Here is a 25547-nt window from a genome sequence, read left to right as displayed (position 1 = left end):
ACCCACCTCTGATCCAAAGGCTGCCCTACCTTTTTGCTACCTACTGCAAGTTGGAAGGAAGCAGTGATGTCACTTTTATATACCTTTGCCAATTCACCTTGTACGGCCACGATGCACTGATTAGCTAGCATCCATTTGATTTGCATTGGGGGGGAGACTTTTTTGCCCACCCCGACAATCTCAGCACTGCAGGCATTTGCAGTTTTATTTTCCTGGTGGGGGTGAGGGGAGGCCAGGAGGCCAGGAGACCCTGGCGTGGCATTGATTAAATAGATGGCTGTGTTTTAAAGCGCTCTGCCAGGTGAAAACTCAGCGACCTTCTGAAATCTCGCAAATAGAATTGTGCCACTGGTTCCAATAGGAAAATGGCCATTCTCTGTTTGTTTGTTTGTTTGTTTGTTTGTTTGTTTGTTTGTTTGTTTGTTTGTATTTATTTATTTACTTATTTATTTTTTATTTATTTATTTATTTATTTATTAGATTTGTATGCCACCCCTCTCCGAAGACTCGGGGCGGCTAACAACAATAAAAAAGACAATGTAAACAAATCTAATATTAAAAATAATCTTTAAAAACCCCAATTTAAAGAACCACTCATACATACAAGCATACCATGTATAAATTCTATAAGCCTAGGGGGGAAGGCAAAATTTCAATTCCCCCATGCCTGACGACAGAGGTGGGTTTTAAGGAGTTTAAGAAAGGCAAGGAGGGTGGGGGCAACTCTGCTATCTGGGGGGAGTTGGTTCCAGAGAGTCGAGGCTGCCACAGAGAAGGCTCTTCCCCTGGGTCCCGCCAGACAACATTGTTTAGTCGATGGGACCCGGAGAAGGCCAACTCTGTGGGACCTAACTGGTCACTGGGATTCGTGCGGCAGAAGACGGTCCTGGAGATTTAGAGCCGGTAATCAACAGCTCTTGGCTGTGCTGTGGGATAGGGAGCTTCAAAAATGAGATTGGCCAAGCCCGGGACAAGGTCTCTTTTAAGAATGAATTTCCTGAGGCTCTTTTGGGATATACTGTGTTCGTTGAGTTGCATTCCTCGTTATTTCCTTTGCCCAGAAGATCTGGCAAAATGTTGGCTCCTCAGCATCTTTGGACTTGTGTAAAAATCCCAAGAGCCCCAAAGTTGGAGGTGGATAAATCCACCTTAAGGATTTGGGATGGATCAATCCAGAACAAATAGGTTTGTCCAGACTTGTTCATTGTTGGAGCTTTGGCATCGGACCAGAATACATGGCATCGGACCAGAATATCTCTGGGATCGTCTTCTGCTCCACGAATCCCAAGCGCCTAATAAGATCCCACAGAGTTGGCCTTCTATGGGGCCCGTCGACTAAACAATGTCGTCTGGCGGGCCCCAGGGGAAGAGCCTTCTCTTTGGCGGCCCCGGCCCTCTGGAACCAACTCCCCCCAGAGATCAGAACTGCCCCCACCCTCCTTGCCTTTCGTAAATTGCTCAAGACCCACCTATATCGCCAGGCATGGGGGAATTGAGACATCTCCCCCAGGCTTATATAGTTTATGTATGGTATGCTTGTGTTGTATGATTTTTAAATGATGGATTTTAGATATTTTTTAATATTAGATTTGTTACATTGTATACTGTTATTATTGTTGTTGTGAGCCGCCCCGAGTCTTCGGAGAGGGGTGGCATACAAATCTAATAAATTATTATTATTATTATTATTATTATTATTATTATTATTATTATTATTATTATTTGGAGCAGTGGTAGGTTCCACTTAGCTTCCCTATTGGTTTTATTTGTTTATTTGTTCGATTTATTTATTTATTATTTTATTTATTAATTGGATTTGTATGCTGCCCCTCTCCGAGGACTTGGGGCAGCTCACACCATATCAAAGAAAACATAACAATACATCTGAATCCAATTCATGTAATTTAAAACCCCCTAAAAGTTCTAATATAATTGAAAACGTTTGTATGTCACCCATCACCCAAGAGCAGTGATGGTGAAACCTTTTTGGTTCGTTTGCCAAAAGGGGTGTGTGTATATGTTTGTGCTAGCATGCATGCACAAGCCCACACCACTTCACGCATTTTCATTTCTGGCGGTGGAACTGTGTTCCACCCCATCCTGCCTGCTGCCCACCCCTGGGAGTTCCTCTTTTCTTTTTTTCTTTTTTTAAAGTTTCTTTATTAAATTTTCACATTGAAAAAAAAATTCAGATCACATTTTGTTCCGTTTTACAGATCATAAACCATCTTTGTTAGTGAATTACATTATTTTTTGACCTATTACATTCATTAGTGTGCATTATATCTTATGCATTTGTTATCTAATATTTATTACAATTCCTGAGTGATAAGTAAAAATATTTACAAGGTATTTGTCGTTCATTTCAATTGTACTGTTGCTTGTTATTATATTATTTCTATATTCTCTTTTGAATCCATTCATGCCATTTTTTGCCAAGTTCTTTTTAATTCGTTGATTTTATTTCCCTTAATTGAGTTAGTAATTTCGTCCATTTCCACACAATTATATATTTTATCTATTATTAAATTTTCCGTTAGGGTCTGTTCGTTCTTCCATAATTGTGCTATTGCTAATCTTGTTGCTGTGTTTATATGGGTTATAAGAAGTAAAGTTTGTTTGGAGTAATGTCTCCTCCAGATTCCTAACAGCATTCCTTCTGGGGTATATTCTGTTTCTTCTTTGATTATCTCTGTGAGCCAGTTGTGAATTATTTTCCAATTTTTTTGTATTTTAGGGCATGACCACCACATATGAAAAAAGGTGCCTTTTTCGTTTTTACATTTCCAACATGTGTCTTGTAATGTTGGATAAATCTTTGCTAACCTCTTTTCTGTGGCAGCCCCTCAAATATTGGAAAACTGTTATGTTCCCCGCAATCCCTTCTTTTCACTAGATTGACCATACCCAACTCTTGCAACCATTCTTCATGTGTTTTGTCTCCAGGCCTTTGATCATCTTGGTTCCTCTTCTTTGTGCTTTTCCCAAAGTCTCAACCTCTTTTTGGCAATGTGGTCACCAAAACTGGATGCAGGATTCCAGGTGTGGCCTTACTAAGGTCTTTACTAATTTCAGACAGTCTCAAAATGGGTGAACAGTGCAGTCAGGCGGTAGGGAAAGCAAGTAGGATGCTTGGCTGCATAGTTAGAGGTATAACAAACAGGAAGAGGGAGATTGTGATCCTGCTATATAGAGTGCTGGTGAGACCACATTTGGAATACTGTGTTCAGTTCTGGAGACCTCACCTACAAAAAGATATGGACAAAATTGAACGGGTCCAAAAACAGGCTACAAGAATGGTGGAAGGTCTTAAGCATAAAACGCATCAGGAAAGACTTAATGAACTCAATCTGTATAGTCTGGAGGACAGAAGGAAAAGGGAGAACATGATTGAAACATTGAAATATGTCAAAGGGTTAAATAAGGTCCAGGAGGGAAGTGTTTTTAATAGGAAGGTGAACACAAGAACAAGGGGACACAATCTGAAGTTAGTTGGGGGAAAGATCAAAAGCAACATGAGAAAATATTATTTTACTGAAAGAGTAGTAGATCCTTGGAACAAACTTCCAGCAGATGTGGTAGATAAATCCACAGTAACTGAATTTAAACATGCCTGGGATAAACATATATCCATCCTAAGATAAAATACAGAAAATAGTATAAGGGCAGACTAGATGGACCATGAGGTCTTTTTCTGCCATCAGACTTCTATGTTTCTATGTTTCTATGTTTCAACAAAGCAGTACTAATTCTAAGTCTTCTCTATGTTCTGTGTCAGTGTTTTCCAACCTTGGCCTGGACTTCAACTCCCAGAATTCTGGACTTCAACTCCCAGAATTCCCCAGCCAGCATATCTTCAAATGGCCAAGGTTGGGAAACACTGTTCTATGTGACAAACCCTCCAGATGGTTGAAGATTGCTGTCATATTCCTCCCGCACAAATCTTGTCTCTTAGGATAAACATATCCAGATTGTTTAACCATCCCTCATGGGGTTTCGTTGCTCCTCTAAATTTGTTCATTTGACACTTTCCCTTTTCAACCATGATCTCCCGAGCTGCACACCTCGTGGTTTTGATCTGGGAATTGGAACAAAAGTCAACTCAATCGAATCTCCCACTGGAATGGAGGTTTTTGTTTCATTGGGTACCTTCAAATGGATCTGGTGATTTAGAAAAGCAAAATCGGGCGGGTAGTGGGGCTGCTTCCTTTAATATAGTGGGGGAAATTAAATCAAATTGAGTCAGAGCCACCCATAGATACTTAGCCTTGAATTATTATTATAATTTGTCTCCCATGAAGTGCGATATTTATTGCCAATACTATTTATAATCCACCCAGTAACCAAAGTTCTCTGGACAGATTACATTACTAAAAGCATTTTAAAAATGCAATGAATATAGATATTTATATCCTGTCTTTCCAGCCCCAAAAAGCACTCTGTACAGCTAATGTACACACACACACATACAAGACTGATGTACTAAAAGAAATTAATAGCCCTATCTATGATTAAAGATATTGTTAAACCAGCATATAAAATAATAATTTCAAGAATAAAGGCCTGTTATCATTCGCACCAGAGCTCCGTGACGAGCTGAGCTATGTGTCCCATTAAATTATTGAATTAATCTAGCATTCATTATTTATTTGCTTGGAGTTTTTTGTTTATTTGTTTGTTTGTTTATTATTTATACCACCGTCTGCTCGCTAAAGTTGGGTGGAAGAGCACGTAGTTGCAATATGGTAAGCTGGTACACTGTGGAAATATAAATAATTCCACATAGATTGGTATTGTCACCGTGGGGGTTTTTTTGGGTTTTTATAGCAGCCCTGCAAAGGGGAGGGGCAACCAAAAAACCCCACAGCTTTCTTAAGTTTCTAGTCCTTATGACCAAAAAAGAGAGAGGTTGAGCTCTTCTTTCGGTTAGCGTTTAATCCAGACAGTCACAAGCCTCGTCGCCTTCCAAATTAGCTTTACAATATCAATAATTAACCACCACCACAACAACGACATGATTCCACAATTCATTCTAAACTTGACAGGAACACCAATTTGTCCTGCTTCATGATGGGGAGTTGTTTTCAAAGCACCAACTTAATGTTTACCGACTCTCGCTTGAATAATTTATTGGATTATTATTAGATCGCATGTATTAAATTCAGCGCTGATTTATCGCTTCCTTCTTCTAGCGTGGCAAATTACAGACGGGGTTTTGTTTTTATTTTATTATATTATATTTTTTTTGATCGGGAAACTAATCAAGGAGAGAAGCAACTTGGAACTAAGAGAACAATTAGAACAATTAACCAGTGGAACAGCTTGCCCACAGAAATTTTGAATGCTCCATGACTGAATGTTTTTAAGTAGAAATTGGACAACCATTTTTTTCTGGAAGGTTATAGGGTCTTCCTTCTTGAGCAAGGGTTGGACTAGAAGACCTCTGAGGTCCCTTCCGTTATTCTATGTTATATGTCCCAGACATCTTGGCATGCTTCTCTTTGCATACCAAAAACTGGTTAGGTTTCACCCTGAAGCTTCCCCCAAGCCCAGCTTTCCGCTCATTTTCAGGTCACGGATAACGTGGTACCCGATCGTCGCTTGCAAATTGCCCGTTTGTTGGCTTTGACATCAAGAGGCAAAAAATTAATACGATGTTAAAAGGAAAGGAAGAGAATTCATTCTGTGTCATTAATTCAACAGGGGATCCGATGACATGGTTTCCTTCTAAAAAGAGAAAATAATGGTAATGGTGAATGTTCACATTTCTTTCATCCTGTGTGAAAATCTAGAGGCAGAACTCTGAATCCCAAGTAGCATTCTTGAGATGAAAGCAGAAATGATAAAGTCAGCTTGTTTGTGTGGTGGTGCTGCGTGATGCAACATCTAGGGATGGATGGATGGGAAAATGGGAAGGGAGGGAGGAGGGAGGGTGTGAAGGAAGGAGTCTGATAATAGATAGATAGATAGATAGATAGATAGATAGATAGATAGATAGATAGATAGATAGATAGACAGACAGACAGACAGACAGACAGACAGACAGACAGACAGACAGACAGACAGACAGACAGACAGATGGGTAGGGTGGGTAGGGTGGGTGATTAAATGGGAAGGAAGGGAGGGAAGGAGGGAGGGAGGAAGGAAGGAAGGAGGGTGGGAAGGAAGGAGACTGATGATAGATGGATGGATGGATGGATGGATGGATGGATGGATGGATGGATGGATGGATGGATGGATAGATAGATAGATAGATAGATAGATAGATAGATAGATAGATAGATAGATAGATAGATAGATAGATAGGCGGATGGATGGATGGATGGATGGATGGATGGATGGATGGATGGATGGATGGATAGCAATAGCAATAGCAATAGCAATAGCATAGCATTTAAACTTATGTACCACTTCATGGCACTTTTACAGCCCTCTCTAAGCGGTTTACAGAATCAGCATGTTGCCCCCAACAATCTGGGTCTTCATTTTACCCACCACAGAAGTATGGAAGGCTGAGTCAACCTTGAGCCGGTGGTGAGATTTGAACTTCTGAACTACAGCTAACAGTCAGCTGAAGGAGCCTGAACTACAGCTAGAAGTTAGCTGATAGATAGACAGATAGATAGACAGGCGGACAGACAGGCAGACAGGCAGGCAGGCAGGCAGGCAGGCAGGCAGAAGATACATACGACTGGAAATAAATAGATATGGAAAGAGAGATGGATGGAGACAGAGGAGGGTTTCTACCAGTTTGGGCCAGTTCTATAGAACTATTAGTAACTTAGCGGCCTGAGTCACTGGAACTGGCAACGACCCAGGCCTGCCATGCCCCCAAGGTGTATCTCTCTCTTATTTTTTGCTTCTGCGCATGCGCATAAGCTTTTTTTTTACTATTTCGCATGCGCATACACGGACACATGTATAATGTATCCCTGAGACAACTGGCTGTAGCAGAATCTGGAACCCACCCCTGGATGGAGATAGATAAGGGAGATAGAGAAAGAGACAGAGAGAGAGAGAGAGAGAGAGATGCGTTGGCTGGATAGATCAGTGATTTTCAACCTTATTTGAGCTGCAGCACATTTTTTACATTTACAAAATCCTGGGGCACACCACCAACCACAATGACACTCTAACTCAGTACATATTATACATATAGTTAATAATATACTGTAGTTTCTAAATGTATTTATACTCACTTAGTGGAAAACTGGGGCCTGTTTCGATGACACAAAAGGGATATCCTGCCAACATTTACCTCCAATCCTGACCAGGATTAGAAACCGGGACCCTGGGGAGGAGTAGCAGCTTCAACTACTTGCCGCGGCCACACAATAACAAGTGCACAGCAGCCCGAGCCGGGACCTTCCTGGGTGTGGATGAGAGGCGGCTTGCTATTGGTTCATCACTAGTGGTCGGGATGAATCCTAGAAGGTGATTGGTCAGTGAGCGTTCCCTGTGCCTCCACTCTTCCTGTCGCTGATATCTGGAGGGATTGTGAGGGGAATGTTTATGTTTGGATGGAGGCGGCTGGCGGCAGGCCGGATAAATGGCCTCCGCGGGCCGTATCCGGCAAGCGGGCCGTAGTTTGGGGACCCATATTTAATTTCCCCACGGCACATCTGACCATGTCTCACGGCACACTAGGGATAGAAAAATACTGGGATTGATTGATTGATGGCTAGTAAGGTAATTATTGTTTAACCAATTCCAAGAAGGAATGGGCTCATGGAGAATGTTTATTCAAGTCCCAGGGCAGTTAAGAGTGGAATGCCACAGTTTTTCTTTATGGAGGGTCTTTTTAAAAAAAAAAAGTCATTCTTATCGTTGTCCATAGATTGCTATTCGGGTAGTTAAAGCAGTTAATCTGAATTAAGGTCATTGCTATCCTTTGCTTTCTTGACTGTCTTCCTCTGCTGGTTTATTAAATATATATGCCATCCAGAGTTGGCTGTCCAGACCTTTAATAGCTCGGTAAGACAAAGGCTTTCTCTAAAAGTCATAAGCAGGCTAGAGTCACTTCAAGTAGGAAGCACCGTTTAATCTTTATGCCTTCCCTTCTAGCACAGTGGCTGCTTTTAATGGAAGGTTTTTTACAAGATTGGGTTCTTTTTAAGCCAAGCATCACTTCCTTTCCTTTACATTTCCTCTTATGGTTTCTCTTGGTGGTGAATCATTTTGGAATGACCGGAGTCGCTGTAATATCATGCCTGGGAAGAGGAGACGGTATAAAAATGAGTGATACTCTTGTAGCTTGGCTGGTAATTCTTGGAGCTGCCACAGACATGGGGACAGAAACACAGAAGGGAATTTGCAGAAGGCTGTGGGTGCATGTGACATTCTCATTAAGGCTTTCTAGCTAGCTTTTATTTGGGATTACAGTATTATTATTATTATTATTATTATTATTATTATTATTATTATTATTATTATTATGTCAATACAACACAGCAAACGAGATCACTATGCTGGATTTCGTATTTCATCACCAGTTGGGCGCTTCCCAAGCACCTAGGACTGTGTGATGTAGCGGCGAATTATGTTTGCCGATCCCAGTAAGGTGGCCTTTTGCAATTGACAGATGGAGATTTTGTCAATTCCAATGTTTTTCAAATGTCCACTGAGATCCTTTGGCACTGCGCCCAGCGTGCCAAGTACCACTGGGACCACTTTCACTGGCTTATGCCAGAGTCGTTGCAGCTCGATTTTTAAATCTTCGTATTTCACTAATTTCTCTAGCTGCTTCTCCTCAATTCTGCTGTCCCCTGGGATTGTGATGTCGATGATCCATACTTTCTTTTTCTCCACAGTCAGGATGTCTGGTGTGTTATGCTTCAGAATTCGGTCAGTCTGAAGTCGGAAGTCCCACAGTATTATTATTATTTATTAGATTTGTATGCCACCTCTCTCCGAAGACTCGGAGCATCTCACAACAACAAAACCGTATAAATCCAATGATTAAAACAATTTAAAAACCCTTAATATAAAAAACAATCATACATCTCATACAAACCATACATAAAACGGGAACGGCCCAGGGGAATCAATTTCCCCATGCTTGACAACAAAGGTGGGTTTTAAGGAGTTTGTGAAAGGCAAGGAGGGTGGGGGCAATCCTAATTTCCAGGGGGAGTTGATTCCAGAGGGTCAGGGCCGCCACAGAGAAGACTCTTCCCCTGGGTCCCGCCAGATGACATTGTTTCGTCGACGGGACCTGGAGAAGGCCAACTCTGTGGTACCTAACCGGTCGCTGGGATTCGAAGGCGGTCCCGGAGATATTCTGGTCCGATGCCATGAAGGGCTTTATAGATCATAACCTACACTTTGAATTGTGACCAGAAACTGATCGGCAACCAATGCAGACTGCGGAGTGTTGGTGTGACATGGGCGTACCTTTAACAAAAAACCCACCAATGTTACTGATTCACAGATGCAGAGATTACTTTGTGGGTTTACAGAACCTTACCTTTGAAGTCCCAAAGATGCTTTTAAAAGGCAACGGGACTTCCTTTGTTTCTTTTCCTTGAAGACATTTCACTTCTCATCCAAGAAGCTTCTTCAATTCTGTTCTCCAGAAGTTGTTGTGATTGGCTCTGGGCCAGCTCCTGTAGCTGGGGATTTTGATGTGGATCTGTGGGAGTCTTCTGTTTATAGAAGACTTGTCTGGTTGCCAACTGCCTTGGACAGTGAAGATGAATCACTAGCAGGGGAAGACGGGGGGGAGAGTCAGACAGGGGATTGGGTGCAGCCAGCCCACCAGCTAGTTCCCCAGCTAGAGAGTCCTCTGACTCAGAAGAGGAAATACAAGAAATAAATAACTACAGTGATACCTCATCTTACAAACCCCTCGTTATACAAACTTTTCAAGATACAAACCAGGGGTTTAAGATATTTTTTGCCTCTTCTTCCAAACTATTTTCACCTTACAAACCAAAGCCGCCGCCACTGGGATGCCCCACCTCCGGACTTCCGTTGCCAGCGAAGTGCCCATTTTTGCACTCCTGGGATTCCCCTGAGGCTCCCCTCCATGGGAAACCCCACCTCCGGGCTTCTGTGTTTTTGCGATGCTGCAGGGGAATCCCAGCAATGCAAAAACGGGTGCTTCACTGGCAATGGAAGTCCGGAGGTGGGGTTTTGAGGACTTTTGTGTTTTTGCGATGCTGCAATTTCACTGAGGCTCCCCTTGCTGGAAACCCCACCTCCGGACTTCTGTTGCCAGAGAAGCACCGGTTTTTGCACTGCTGGGATTTCCCTGCAGCATCACACAAACACGGAAGTCCGGAGGTGGGGTTTCCCATAGAGGGGAGCCTCAGGGGAATCCCAGCAGTGTAAAAACGGGCGCTTCGGCTGGCAAGAGGGGTGAGTTTTGGGCTTGCACGCATTAATCGCTTTTCCATTGATTCCTATGGGAAACATTGTTTCGTCTTACAAACTTTTCACCTTACAAACCTCATCCCGGAACCAATTAAGTTCGTAAGATGAGGTATCACTGTATTTTGGAAAGATAAACCATAGTGATTAGCTGAAGAAGTTAAATTGTTGGATTAATTTGACAGGGAACCTAGAAGGCAAAACTAGATTTTTTTAACTGGAGGTAGCTTTTGGGGGGGAGCATTGTATACCTACTATAAAAGATTTGTTTTATAGCATTGAAATACTATAAATAACAAGAACATTTTGGGGGGAAAATATAGATATTTTTAAATTTGAATATACAACATCAGTCTGTAATTATGAGATAGGAGATACTGTGGAAAGGTTAAAGAGGGTAGAAGAGGAAGTAGAGGGGGAGGAAGAGAAAGAGAGAGTGAGATTGAGGAAGAGTGAAGGAATAAGTAGATAGGAGGAGGAGATGGTGAAAGAAAGAGGGGAGTTTAAGAGAAAATAAGAGGAGCAGATTGGGGTAGACTAAGAAAAGAACAGATCAGGATAAGGATTCTTGAATAAGGGATAAAATGTATATTTATATATGTTCTTTGTAATATTGGAAGGTATATACATGTGAATTTGTTTTGTGAAGGTGGAGAAAAAAATTAAAAACTTTTTGGAAAACAAAAGTTGATTGTTGAGAGTAGGACGGTGCTGTCTAATGAATGACTAATAGTATTTGCTGACTCTGAGAATTTATTTTTTTCGTTCTCTCTCTCTCCAGCACATCTCCTTTTTCCTCCGAGATCATGCAGATGGATTTTGAGATGGAAGCTCTCAGCGAATTGCCAGGGATGCAGTTTGTTACGTGGCAGGTTGAATATCCCGGAGGAAGGACGTCTGACCTCAGCATCTCCAAGATTTATGTCAGCCAGAAAGATCTCGTTGGCATTCTTCCCTTAGCTATGGTATGATAAATTATTTCTGCTCTTGGGTTTGGGGGCTCTCAACTGTATTAGTGACTGCTCCACCATGTGAACAGGCCAGAGTAGAATATAGCAGATGTGTTCTTGCCTTCCCAATCCCTGGACTGAATGTGAAGGTTGAAATCCAGGTGTGCTATTACCTTACGATGCTTTGGGCAGTTCAGGAAGTGCAAGTGAATCCAGAAGAGTAGAAGATAAAACAAGCATGGTGGCAACCTGGCAGAACTGGGGAAAGGTTCTCTTTTTGGATTCAAGATATTGGACATTATTTTGGATTTTTTTCTGTTTAAGCTAATGTTCTGCAGAACTATAGGTCTTCTCCTCTTTTCTGAGACCTAGATGTCCTCTAATTGAGTTTCGCCCATGTTCGGTCCATCATTGCTGGAATGATTGCTCCATCTCTGGCACACTTCTCTGTTCTGTTAGAAGATCTTTCTCATGATATATCTCGTATTGTAGGTTATAGATCAGGAATAGGTTTTAAGTTTAATGTTTCCAAATGTAAAATAATGCACTTGGGGAAAAGGAATCCTCAATCTGAGTATTGTATTGGCAGTTCTGTGTTAGCAAAAACTTCAGAAGAAAAGGATTTAGGGGTAGTGATTTCTGACAGTCTCAAAATGGGTGAACAGTGCAGTCAGGCGGTAGGGAAAGCAAGTAGAATGCTTGGCTGCATAGCTAGAGGTATAACAAGCAGGAAGAGGGAGATTATGATCCCGCTATATAGAGTGCTGATGAGACCACATTTGGAATACTGTGTTCAGTTCTGGAGACCTCACCTACAAAAAGATATGGACAAAATGGAACGGGTCCAAAGACGGGCTACAAGAATGGTGGAAGGCCTTAAGCATAAAACGTATCAGGAAAGACTTAATGAACTCAATCTGTATAGTCTGGAGGACAGAAGGAAAAGGGGGGACATGATCGAAACATTTAAATATGTTAAAGGGTTAAATAAGGCCCAGGAGGGAAGTGTTTTTAATAGGAAAGTGAACACAAGAACAAGGGGACACAATCTGAAGTTAGTTGGGGGAAAGATCAAAAGCAACATGAGAAAATATTATTTTACTGAAAGAGTAGTAGTTCCTTGGAACAAACTTCCAGCAGACGTGGTTGGTAAATCCACAGTAACTGAATTTAAACATGCCTGGGATAAACATATATCCATCCTAAGATAAAATACAGAAAATAGTATAAGGGCAGACTAGATGGATCATGAGGTCTTTTTCTGCCATCAATCTTCTATGTTTCTATGTTTCTAAGTTACCTCATGTGCTCCATGATGTCTTCACCGGTTTACTAACGGTTCTAAAGAACTAGTTGGAACTGGTAGAAATCCACCTCTGTTATACAGGGTGGGTTCCAAAAGTAATGCAATTTTTTTTAAAGTAATTTATTGAACAGATTTGCACAAGCACTTAAAATTCTTCCTAGTACTGTCCTTGGGCCTCCACACATTTTTTCCAGCGACTCTGCCATGACCGGTACACGTCCTGGAAGGCGTCTTCGGGGACCTCTCGCAAGGTCTTCTTCACAGCTGATTGGATCTCTTCTATGGACGAAAAATGGGTTCCTTTCAGGGCTGGGAACAAAAAGTCTGCTGGGCAACGTCAGGACTATAGGGGTAGGTGGGTAGCGTTGGCACCTGGTGTTTGGCCAGGAACTCGCAGACTCCTAGCGCATTGCGGCAAGGTCTGTTTTCTGTCCATAGAAGAGATCCAATCAGCCGTGACAAAGACCTTGCGAGAGGTCCCCGAAGATGCCTTCCAGGGCGCGTACCGGTCATGGCAGAGTCACTGAGGGCTGCATCAGAATTGTGCGGGAGAGGGCATGGCCAGGGTAGACATGGTCAACTCAACATCATTCGTGTTGGGGGCGCTTTTGGGGGCCTGAGTGCTCTGCCAGCAATAATAGACTCATGAACACTGCTTTCAGCTGCCATGGCCTCCCGCAACCCTCACCAATGAAATAGGCTCCCAAGCTCTGTTTTAGGCTGCAACGGCCTCCTGCAACCCTCCACCAGTGAAATAGGCTCCTGAGCTCCATTTTAGGCTGCAGCGGCCTCCTGCAACCCTCTGCCAGCAAAAATAGGCTCTCGAGCTACTGTTTTGGCTTCAATGGCTTCCTGCAAGCCTATGCTAGTGAAAATGGCCTTCTGAGCTCTGTTTTCGGCTGCCATGGCCTCCTGCAACCCTCTGCCAGAGAAAATGGGCAACCAAACTCCATTTTAGGCTGTGATGACCTCCTGCAGCCCTCTGCCAGCACAAATGGAGCTCAAACACCCTCAAACTCCGTTTTCAATTGCAGAGGCATCATGAGCGAGATCCTTTGCTGTTTCTAGGGCAGCCTCACAAGCCATATCTAAGCACCTGGCGGGCCACATCCGGCCCCTGGGTCTTAAGTTTTGACACGCCTTCATTAATCTAATATTTGGGTGAATTGACTGTCCCAATTTCAGTATGAGGGAGACAGAGCTCTTTGACCTTCTGACTGGCCACAGTCAGGGGTGGGCAGCAGGCAGAACAGGATGGAACGCAGTTCCACCGGCAGAAATGAAGATGCGTGCGCAGCTCCAGCTGATCGGCGGCTATCACTTCCTGAATTACTGGTCTCGGCTCAACTATCTTTTTTTCCCCTGCTGCTGCTGCTGCGTCTGCGCTCTTTGCTTTTTTCCTCTTTCCTCCTTCCTGGCCTGGGACGAGCTTCCCTCTCTCCTGCCTGGCTCCCCTCCAGCCTCACGTGGCCACCTCCCGCCTAAGGTGCAAGCAGAAGGCGTGGGTGGAAGCGATGCTGGCAGCATTTATGCTTCTGGCAGCACCTGTTCACCTAGCTACCCAGCCTGAGGTGGGAGGGTGACCCAGGAAGGAGAGCGCGGGAAACACGAAGCAAATTGTCAGCCCATACAAATCTAATAAATAAATAAATAAATTTTATCAAAGCTTTGTAACATTCCTTAGCACCGCAAATTAAAAGAAACAGTAGAAAGGTTTGTTTCACAAGCACCGCACTCATTTAGCAACCGTGGTGTTCTCTCAATCACCCTCACCACCACAAAACGGGTTATAAAATCAGGCCCAGCCACAATAGCCATCCCCTTAATGACTGGCCTGACTTACGCCCGTAATTCCAGGCTCCAATTGTGGCCGTACGTCAGGAACATCTGTCTTGGAAACTTCGCTGCTTCAATCAATGCTGATATCAAAGAGAAGGAAAGCGGTGAACAGGTGACTTCCCGTTCTTAGCTTGCATATCATCCAAATATACTCAAATGAGAATTTTGCAACAATTGACCTTGGATTACTTGGGCAAACAACCTGAATGGGCCTCTTTGCCATGAAACTCTGGAGAAGCCAGATTTTTCAATGACTGTAGCATGCACTTAGTGGATGAACAACTATTAGGTACTTATTTATATGAGGTTTTTTTGGGGGGGGAGATTATAATAGGAAGTGGGTGGTTGCCTAGCAACGGGTAGTTAATTATTATGCTGCTAGCCAAAGTGGGGGAAATGTTTATGCTGTTCTTGGAGACCACCAACGGAATTTACCAACTTTAAAACAAGGAGGTCGTCTTTGGGTTTTAATGACCGTGACAATTATAGTGAGGGTTGATTAATTCTCTTATTTAAAAAGCACACTAAACAAAAATATTTATCATGCTGGGTCTGTTGAATTGTTTTAAATCGAGCCAGCGGTTTGACAATTGAGATGTTCAATAGTGGAAGGCATAGAACATAGAATCGCAGGGCTGGAAGGGACCTTGGAGGTCTTCTAGTCCAACCCCCTGCTCAAATACCAGATCGTATACCCTGCTAGTCCAAGAGGTTTTGCAGGTATTCACAGATTTTTTCCGAAACTTATGGAGACTCATGGAGAAGGCTTAGATGCTCTTCTAGTGTGTGTTTATGGAGATGAGAAAGAAAGCAGAGTTTTCATTTGGAACATAGAATGTAGAATGATAGGGTTGGAAGGGACCTTGGAGGTCATCTGCTCCATCCCCCATCTGACAGATTGCAGTCCAGTCTCTTCTTGAAGGCTTCCAGTGAAGAAGCTCCCACAACTTCTAAAGACAGGTCATTCCATTGAATATAGAATAATGGAATTGGAAGGGACCTTGGAGATCATCTACTCCAACTCCCATCTGACAGACAGCAGTCCAGTTTCTTCTTGAAGGCTTCCAGTGAAGAAGCTCCCACAACTTCTAAAGACAGGTCATTCCATTGAATATAGAATAATGGAATTGGAAGGGACCTTGGAGATCATCTACTCCATCCCCCATCTGACAGATTGCAGTCCAGTCTCTTCTTGAAGGCTTCCAGTGAAGAAGCTCCCACAACTTCTAAAAACAGGTCATTCCATTGAATATAGAAAAATGGAATTGGAAGGGACCTTGGAGATCATCTACTCCAACCCCCATCTGACAGACAGCAGTCCAGTCTCTTCTTGAAGGCTTCCAGTGAAGAAGCTCCCACAACTTCTAAAGACAGGTCATTCCATTGAATATAGAATAATGGACTTGGAAGGGACCTTGGAGATCATCTACTCCAACCCCCATCCCAAGCAGGAGACCCTACACCATTTCTGATAGATGGCAGTCCAATCTCTTCTTGAAAGCCTCCAGTGAAGAAGCTCCCACAACTTCTAAAGGCAAGTCATTCCATTGAATATAGAATAATGGAATTGGAAGGGACCTTGGAGATCATCTACTCCAACCCCCATCCCAAGCAGTAGACCCTACACCATTTCTGATAGATGGCAGTCCAGTCTCTTCTTGAAGGCTTCCAGTGAAGAAGCTCCCACGACTTCTAAAAACAGGTCATTCCATTGAATATAGAAAAATGGAATTGGAAGGGACCTTGGAGATCATCTACTCCAACCCCCATCTGACAGACAGCAGTCCAGTCTCTTCTTGAAGGCTTCCAGTGAAGAAGCTCCCACAACTTCTAAAGACAGGTCATTCCATTGAATATAGAATAATGGAATTCGAAGGGACCTTGGAGATCATCTACTCCAACCCCCATCCCAAGCAGGAGACCCTTCACCATTTCTGATAGATGGCAATCCAATCTCTTCTTGAAAGCCTCCAGTGAAGAAGCTCCCACAACTTCTAAAGGCAAGTCATTCCATTGAATATAGAATAATGGAGTTGGAAGGGACCTTGGAGATCATCTACTCCAACCCCCATCCCAAGCAGTAGACCCTACACCATGTCTGACAGATGGCAGTCCAGTCTCTTCTTGAAGGCTTCCAGTGAGGAAGCTCCCATAACTTCTGAAGGCAACTCTGTTCCATTGGTTGATTGTTCTCACTGTCAGAAAATATCTCCTTATTTCTAGGTTGAATCTCTTCTTGGTCAGTTTCCACACGTTGTGTGGATATTTGAGGGGCTCCCACAGAGAGGAGGGGGTCAAGCTATTTTCCAAAGCACCCACAGGCCAAAGAATAATGGATGGAAACTGATCAAGGAGAGAATCAACCTGGAAGCAAGGAGGAATTTTCTGACAGTGATAACAATCAACCCATGGAAGAGAAGTTGCCTTCAGAAGTTGTGGCAGCTTCATCGCTGGAAGCTTACAAGAAGGGACTGAACTGCCATCTGTCAGAAATGGTGTAGGATCTCCTGCTTGGGTCTACCTGACCTACAAGATCCCTTCCAATTCTGTTAATCTCTATATCCGTACAACCTGCACTTTGATTTCTGCTTCTTTGTTCCAGCTTTGTGTGAGACATCTACCTGTGGCTCAAACTGGCTACCACACTGGCCTCACATTTGCTAAGGTGTAGAGATTCTTCCCCCTACTCCTCGTTATGTCATTTTGCTGAATGAGGTATTTATTTATTTATTTATTTATTTATTGGTTGATTGATTGGATTTGCATGCCGCCCCTCTCCGGAGACTCGGGGCGGCTAACAGCAATAATAAAACAGCATATAATAATAATCCAATACTAAAAACAATTAAAAACCCATTATTATAAAAACCAAACATACATACAGACATACCATGCATAAAATTGCAAATGCCTAGGGGGAAAGAGTATCTCAATTCCCCCATGCCTGGCGGCAAAGGTGGGTTTTAAGTAGCTGTAGTTTATTTATTTATATATTTATTTATTTATTGGATTTGTATGCCGCCTCTCTCCGTGGACTCGGGGCGGCTAACAACAGTGACAAAAACAGAATGTAAAAATCCAATACTAAAACAGCTAAAAACCCTTGTTATAAAACCAATCATACATTTATAACATCAAACATACCATGCATAAATTGTAGAAGCCTAGGGGGAAAGAATATCTCAGTTCCCCCATGCCTGCCGACAGAGGTGGGTTTTAAGGAGTTTACGAAAGGCAAGGAAGGTGGGGGCAATTCTAATCTTTGCGGGGAGCTGGTTCCAGAGGGCCGGGGCCGCCACAGAGAAGGCTCTTCCCCTGGGTCCCGCCAAGCGGCATTGTTTGGTTAATGGGACCCGGAGAAGACCTACTCTGTGGGACCTAACTGGTCGCTGGGATTCATGCAGGAAAAGGCGGTCCCTGAGATAATCTGGTCCGGTGCCATGAAATTAGTCCTGATTGTGTCTCAAAATCTGTAGTCCTTTCCATAGTTTGCCTTCTTCCTCTTTTTTTTAAATCTTGCACTTAGAAGTTATTGATGTGCAAAACCTGGAATCAACTGTCAGCTGTTCTTAATTTTCCAAAGCTTAGCTGATCTCTGCCAAGATCACTGGCCTGGATTTTTTTTTTTTTTTTTTTAAAGAAGTGCATGGTTTTGCAAGCTCTACAAAATTAAAAAGCTGATAAACTCACCGAGGTAGGGACATCCTGCGGAGAATCCTTGTCACCAAAAGTAGGCTCTGCTCGGATAAATTACTGTCAGCATCTGGCAGTCTTCTTGAATTAGGAAGAGCTGCTGAGTGCTATTCTAAACAAAAGTGGGACTATCTGCAGTGTTTTGTGCAACAACTTTACAATTTTCCTAACAGTGTTGCTTAGCTGTTTATTAACAAGATTGTCCTCTGTTCTTTTTTATTTTAAAGTCCCATTTATCCTACAATCCTATTCAGAATAACAGAGTTGGAAGGGACCTTGTAGGTCATCTATTCCAACCCAGCCCCAAGAAGAAATCTCATTTGTTGTGGTTAGCTCTGGCCCTGCTCCTGCCCCAAGGACTGTGGATGTGGGGGAGACATCCACATGCTGCAGGCCTGTTTTGCCCCCGGTGGAATCTGATGATGGCTCCTCTGACCAAGAAGACATGAGTGACAGGGAGGAGGAGAGTGTGGCAGACAGCTCAGAAGGAGATCAATTATCTAGCTCCTCCTTGCATTCAGAACAAGAGTTAATGATACAGCCACGCATGCAGAGAGCGATGCATAGGCAGCAACAACTGAGAGATTATTATCAAAGAAAATGAGGCCTCCTGTGGTTAGATGGGGCTGTGGTAATTAGTGAGGCTGCTATAAATAGCAGCCTGTGGGTTTGGCCATTGTGGAGGACTATCTGATCGTTGTGTTTCGTGATTGCTTTACTGACTTTGACCTTTTGTGTGCTGATTTTCCCCCGCTTTGAAACTAAACCAGAGCAAAGTGTGTATCACTTTGTGAAAGAAAAAGGACTGTGAATTGCCTCACAGCTGCAAGCTAAGTATCACAGAACTGATAAGGGACTTGTACAAATTACCAGTTTGTTTGGAGACGAGTGCTCTTTGCTATACCAAAAGAGGGCTTGGTTTAAGTGAATTTTCATTATAAAGAACATTGTTTTGAATTTTCAAACGTGTGTGTGTCTGAAATTTGTACCTGTGAATTTGTACCTGTGAATTTTTGGGAGGATTCTACCATTGAGTTTCATGGGTTTATTTCAATACAACTGCAATGCAGAGGATCGGGCTTTCAAACACTCACACACACACAGCCCAAACAATATCCATTTCCTACGATGGTTAATATCCGATTTTCTGTACATGAAAAAGAAGAAATTACAAGGACAATTTCGCTTTGAAGCTTATATTATCAATTCAATATTTCATTTACTCTTTTCTTTGATCATTCCGGTACTCAGATTAATTGGTGTCTCTTCGTATGTACGCTCAACACTTGTTCAAGTTAAAACCAGTTCAACAGTCGGAGTTAATATGGGCAGGATTCCAGTCATTACCATCAGTTTTGCGTAGAACGAAGAAAGATACTGACGTGAAGCTTAAAAAAAACAACAACACCCAGATTTTAACAATGCACATTTCATTAATATTCATGTATTTACTTGCAGTGGGGAGATAGCCCCAGGCTGCTTGCAATGAAAACAAGAATCAAAATGCTCTTTGACACACACGCACACAATATTAATATATACATATACGTGTATGTAAATAAGGAGCTATCGTGACTAGCAATGGTTTGGGAGCTCATTAAATATTTAAACCCCTTCCTATCTGTTTTGTGACAGAGATGTCCAATGTGGCTAGGAACAAATCTTCAAAAGGAGATATATAGAGATATATATATTGACAACTCCATCCACTAACCAAAATATGACTCCATCAACCAATCAAAATGTTACAACACAGCCATCTAACCCACTTGCAGGGGTTGAGCCAGCATTCCACCACTATTTACAGAAAAATGGTAGCTCCAACCACACTTTATTCACAGAAGCATGAAGCCCAAAACACGAGCCTGAAGATGACGAGTGTGATCTTGTCAAAACGTCACAAAGACACTCTCGGTCTTACACGGGAAAAGACCTGAACACACCAAAACTTACATACCTATTGTTCTGCCTGACTGGGCTCAGGCAATGCGTAACAGTCCAAGGAAAATAAATCAAACACACACATGCTCTTCTAATCAACAAACTTGTATTAAACAAACAAAAAAGGGTTACTCAAAACAGTCCTTAGTGTCAGGAAACAATGATAGTGCAAGGCTTACTTCAGCCGCATACAAAACACAGGAAAAAGCAAACAAAGACAACCTGCAATGAGCAGAGACATTTCAGGAGTCCTTTGAATCTTTGGAGCAAACAGCAAGTCCCAGAGGTTTCACCTCCCACGTGCCTGAAAAAGCTGGGTTGAAATCCAAAGGCACGGAACAGAAACTTCAGAGCAGGAACCACAAAATAACACAGATAAACAGCCACAGTTTGCCTTGTGCCTCTGTTCCCTTTTATACCTTTAGCCCTCATTAAGGGAACCACACCCAGCCCAAGTGCTACTCTGATGACCTGCAATAATCCTTCAATTAATCCCTCCTTTGCATAGCTCGTCGGCTATGCATGTCTATGAATTGGTCTGCAGAGGAATCCAAGGACGAAAGACTGTCTGAGTGACTGCATGCCAAATCCCCTGGGCTGTCTGCTGAGTCCTGCGAACCAGTGGCCTCATCCTCCTGGCTGGCTGCCACGTCTTCCTGTCTGTCAGCCAGGCTTTCGCACTTACTTTGTGCTGCATCTCTCCCATCTGTGGGAGCAACGGCTGGCCCAGGTCCAAACACAACACCTATCCCAGTGAAAATCTACAAAAACAGTATACTTTATATATTTGTATATTTGTTGATCCATATTAGTCTCCCATATGTAGATTTCAAAGAGGTAAGTAAGAAAACAAGTCTGTGTCCTCCAAATCCTCCCAAAATTTGGAGAACCAAATTTTCAACAAACAAGGTTGGCTTTTGTTGTGGTTGGCTCTGGCCCAGCTCCTGCCCCAAGGAATGTGGAGGTGGATGCAGGGGAAACATCAACATGTCATAGGCCTGTTTTATTGCCGACAGAGTCAGGGAGTGCAGTTTCCTCGGACGAAGAAGAAGGTAAGGGTGACATGGAAGAGGGGGGCTTGGCACACAGCCCAGGAAGCCAATCTCCATTATCGTCGGTTGATTCGGATGAGGAAGTGTTAGACCCATGCAGGCGCAGACTTATGTATAGAAGGGACCAATTGAGGAAATATTACAAGAGATAAGATGGGCCACCTGTGTTTGGGTGGGGCTCCAGTAATTAGAGCTGCTGATATAAATAGCAGCATGCTGGCTTGGGCCGTTGTGGAAGATTATCTGATCGTTGTTCTTCAGGGCTGTGCCGTGCTGTTTGTTGATTTTTCACGACTTTGAAACCAAAGCAGAGCTGTGTGTGTTTCACTTCATGGAAGAAGGAGGGCTGTGACGTTCCTTCACAGCTGCTAGCTAAGTACTTAAGGACTGATTAAGGGGATTGTACAGACTACCAGGTTGTTTTGGGACGAGTGCTCTTTGCAATTCAAAAAGGGTGCTTTGTTTCTTTTGAATTTTTGTGATTGTTTTTGAACTTTCAAGTGTGTGTGTGTGTCTGAAATTTGTACCCTTGAATTTTCAGGAGACTCATACCATAGAGCAGTGTTTCCCAACCTTGGCAAGTTGAAGATATTTGGACTTCAACTCCCAGAATTCCCCAGCCAGCATCCGCTGGCTGGGGAATTCTGGGAGTTGAAGTCCAAATATCTTCAACTTGCCAAGGTTGGGAAACACTGCCATAGAGCCCGGCAGAACAGCTTTGAGGTTATAACTGATCAGGACCTCGGACAGAGAATTGGGTTTCAATTAATAGAGGGTGAATTAATGATGCCTTCATTTTTGCAAAAAAATGGGCCTGTTTTCTCCCTTTTCTTCCACAAAAATGTCTGTATTCAGTGTGTAAGATGCACTGACATTTCCACCCTCCTTTAGGGGGCAAAAGGTGCATCTTATACTCTGTCAAATATGGTACTGTAATGAAAAGAAGGAATAAGGGGTGACATGATAGCAGTGTTCCAATATCTCAGGGGTTGCCACAAAGAAGAGGGAGTCAAGCTATTCTCCAAAGCACCTGAGGGTAGAACAAGAAGCAATGGGTGGAAACTAATCAAGGAGAGAAGCAATCTAGAACTAAGGAGACTTTTCCTGATAGTGAAATTGGATAAACATTTGTCTGAAATTGTAGAGGGTTGGACAAGAAGATCTCCAAGGCCCCTTCCAATTTTGTTATTCTGTTATTATAATCTTCCTGGGCCCATTCTTTTTAAGGTGATATTATCATCTTGTGGCAGTTAAAATTCAAGAGTTTACCCGGTGAAGCTGAAAGATTGAGACAATCCTTTGACATCGACATGACTCACATATCATGCTAGACTTACATGTTGGGCAGACCTAGCTGTTGGGTTTTCAAATCCTATAAACGTTGCTTTGCAGCATGGCAGGTTGTATAAGCCGGTTATTCAACTGCATGAGCTCAATGAATCGTTAAATAACTTGCGGTTAATTCAGCCATATCATAGAATTTGCCAGATTGAAGCAATATGGGTCATTTCTATGCAATCCATAGATTAAATCCTGGGGTGGGGTGCGGGTCTTTGGTGCTCGCTGAGTTTTAGTGGTTTTTCTTGCAGAAATTTTATTAACAAAACTAGGTGATATCTTCAGTGACCTGTAAGAAAACCACGCAGTTCCGAGAGCATCCAAGGCCCCACAGTTCAAACCTGAGCTACAAATATTCTCTTCTGTTGGTAAAATAATCTCTGCTAATGTACATGAGAGAGAGAGAATTTAAAGGAGAATAAAAGAATATCTCTGAGACCGCCTTCTGCCGCACAAATCCCAGTGACCGGTTAGGTCCCACAGAGTTGGCTTTCTCTGGGTCCCGTCGATTAAACAATGTCGTCTGGCGGGACCTAGGGGAAGAGCCTTCTCTGTGGCAGCCCCAACCCTCTGGAACCAGCTCCCCCCGGAGATTAGAATTGCCCCCACCCTCCTTGCCTTTTGTAAACTTCTTAAAACCCATCTCTGCCGTCAGGCATGGGGGAATTGAGACATCTCCCCTGGGCCCATACAATATATGCATGGTATGTTAGTTTGTGTGTATGTTTTTGTTTTTTAATAAGGGTTTTTTTTAGTGGTTTTTTAAATTATTAGATTTGTTACATATTGTTTTATTGTTGTTGTGAGCTGCCTCGAGTCTACGGAGAGGAGCAGCATACAAATCTAATGAATGAATGAATGAATGAATGAATGAATGAATGAATAAATAAATAAATAAATAAATAAATAAATAAATATCCTATTTATTGTATCTACAGAGTGAGGTTTTATTTTAGAGGTTGAATGCTAAGAGGAAAAAGGCAGATTTCCTAGAGCAAGCAATTGCACACCCCTGGTGCCACAACAGAGTAGCAATAGCAGTAGCCCTTTGTTGGAACAAATGTCTATATGGGTTCAATTCCAGGTGGGAAGAGAGACACTGGAAACATGGAGATGCTAGGAGAAATGTTTTTTTTAAAGTTTTTATTGATTTTTTTTAAAAAAAGGATATATATCATATATACATTGTAGAACAGGTCATACTCCTTTTCTATTACATCTTATATTATCATTTCTTATACTTAACTGTTGTGGTTAGCTCTGGCCCTGCTCCTGCCCCAAGGACTCTGGATGTGGGGGGAGACATCCACATGCTGCAGGCCTGTTTTGCCCCCGGTGGAATCTGCTGATGAAGGCTCCTTTGACCAAGAAGACATGAGTGACAGGGAGGAGGAGAGTGGGGCAGACAGCTCAGAAGGAGATCAATTATCTAGCTCCTCCTTGGATTCAGAACAAGAGTTAATGATACAGCCACGCATGCGGAGAGTGATGCATAGGCAGCAACAACTGAGAGATTATTATCAAAGAAAATGAGGCCACCTGTGGTTGTGTGGGGCTGTGGTAATTAGTGAGGCTGCTATGAAGAGCAGCGTGTGGGTTTGGCCATTGTGGAGGATTATCTGATCATTGTGTTTCGTGCCTACCTTGCTGACTTTGACCTTTTGTGTGCTGATTTTTCCCTGCTTTGAAACTAAACCAGAGCAAAGTGTGTTTCACTTTGTGAAAGAAGAAGGACTGTGAATTGCCTCACAGCTGCAAGCTAAGTATCACAGAACTGATAAGGGACTTGTACAAATTACCAGTTTGTTTGGAGACGAGTGCTCTTTGCTATACCAAAAGAGGGCTTAGATTAAGTGAATTTTCATTATAAAGAACATTGTTTTGAAATTTCAAACGTGTGTGTGTCTGAAATTTGTACCTGTGGATTTTTGGGAGGAGTCTACCAGAGAGCCCGACAGAAAACTTAACGTTATATTAGCCTATACATACATGAAACAAGCATAAATACTTTTGATTTTATAAAGAGTCGTCATTAAAAAGAGATAGTTGTTTCATTAGTCTATGTATTTTTGTATTTCTATACAGTATTTGATTTTTATTTGTATGTATACACTGATACGCTGTATTGTTATATTTGGTTTTTATTACGGATCCATTCATGCCATTTTTTGCCATGTCTCTTTGGTATCGTTGTTTTTTCTTCCTTTAATTGCATTTGTCATTTCATCCATTTCCGCGCATTTGTAGATTTTTTCCTATGATTAGATTTTCGGGTGGGGTCTGTTCTTTTCTCCACATTTTGTGCAATTGAGATTCTTACCACAGTAATTATATGCATCATGAAAGCGTTTTTGGGGGGTATTGTTTTTTTCCAGATTCCTAGAAGCATGAGAAATGGTTTAATGCCTTGGAGCTCCTGGGTGAAAATGGGGATCAAACGCTTCAAGATGTTGGGCGAAGGGGGAAAAAAGGGCCAAGTTGCTGAAGTTGCCTTGGTTTTATGGGTCCTTTTGGACCCCCACCCCGGGGCCTCCTGCTCCTGTGCAAGAAATAATAATAATAATAATAATAATAATAATAATAATAATAATAATAATAATTATTATTATTATTATTATTATTATTATTATTATTATTATTATTACTGTACTATTATTTAGATTTGTATGCCGCCCCTCTCCATAGACTCAGGGCGGCTCACAACAATAACAGAGACAATGTAAGAACAAATCTAATAATTTAAAAAAACACTTTCCCCCTAGGCCTTTACAATTTTATGCATGGTATGTCTGTATGTATGATTGGTTTTTATATAATGGGTTTTAAACTGTTTTTAGTATTGGATTTTGTTATATACTGTTTTATTGCTGTTGTTAGCCGCCCCGAGTCTGCGGAGAGGGGCGGCATATAAATCCAATAAATAAATAAATAAATAATAAAAAACCCCATTATTAAAAGCAAACATACACACAAACATACCATGTATAAACAATATAGGCCCGGGGGAGATGTCTCAGTTCCCCCATGCCTGACGGCAGAGATGGGTCTTAAGAACTT

General features: G+C 42.4%; 1 protein-coding gene across 5 annotated transcripts in view; it reads left to right on the top strand.

The window, feature by feature from the left end:
• LOC139173059 (transmembrane protein 132D-like) overlaps nucleotides 1-25547 on the top strand; it is a 504596-nt gene that overhangs the window by 361423 nt on the left and 117626 nt on the right. For all 5 annotated transcript variants that reach the window (XM_070762526.1, XM_070762529.1, XM_070762530.1 and 2 more), the window contains one exon: nucleotides 11153-11336. In XM_070762526.1, coding sequence (XP_070618627.1) covers nucleotides 11153-11336 — 184 coding nt within the window. The remainder of the gene's footprint in view (nucleotides 1-11152; nucleotides 11337-25547) is intronic.

This window comes from Erythrolamprus reginae, chromosome 10 (assembly GCF_031021105.1).
Source record: "Erythrolamprus reginae isolate rEryReg1 chromosome 10, rEryReg1.hap1, whole genome shotgun sequence".
In the NCBI taxonomy this organism is placed as follows: Eukaryota; Metazoa; Chordata; class Lepidosauria; order Squamata; family Dipsadidae; genus Erythrolamprus; species Erythrolamprus reginae.
Note: the sequence above shows the minus strand (reverse complement) of the source record. Positions and strands in the feature narration are given on the sequence as shown.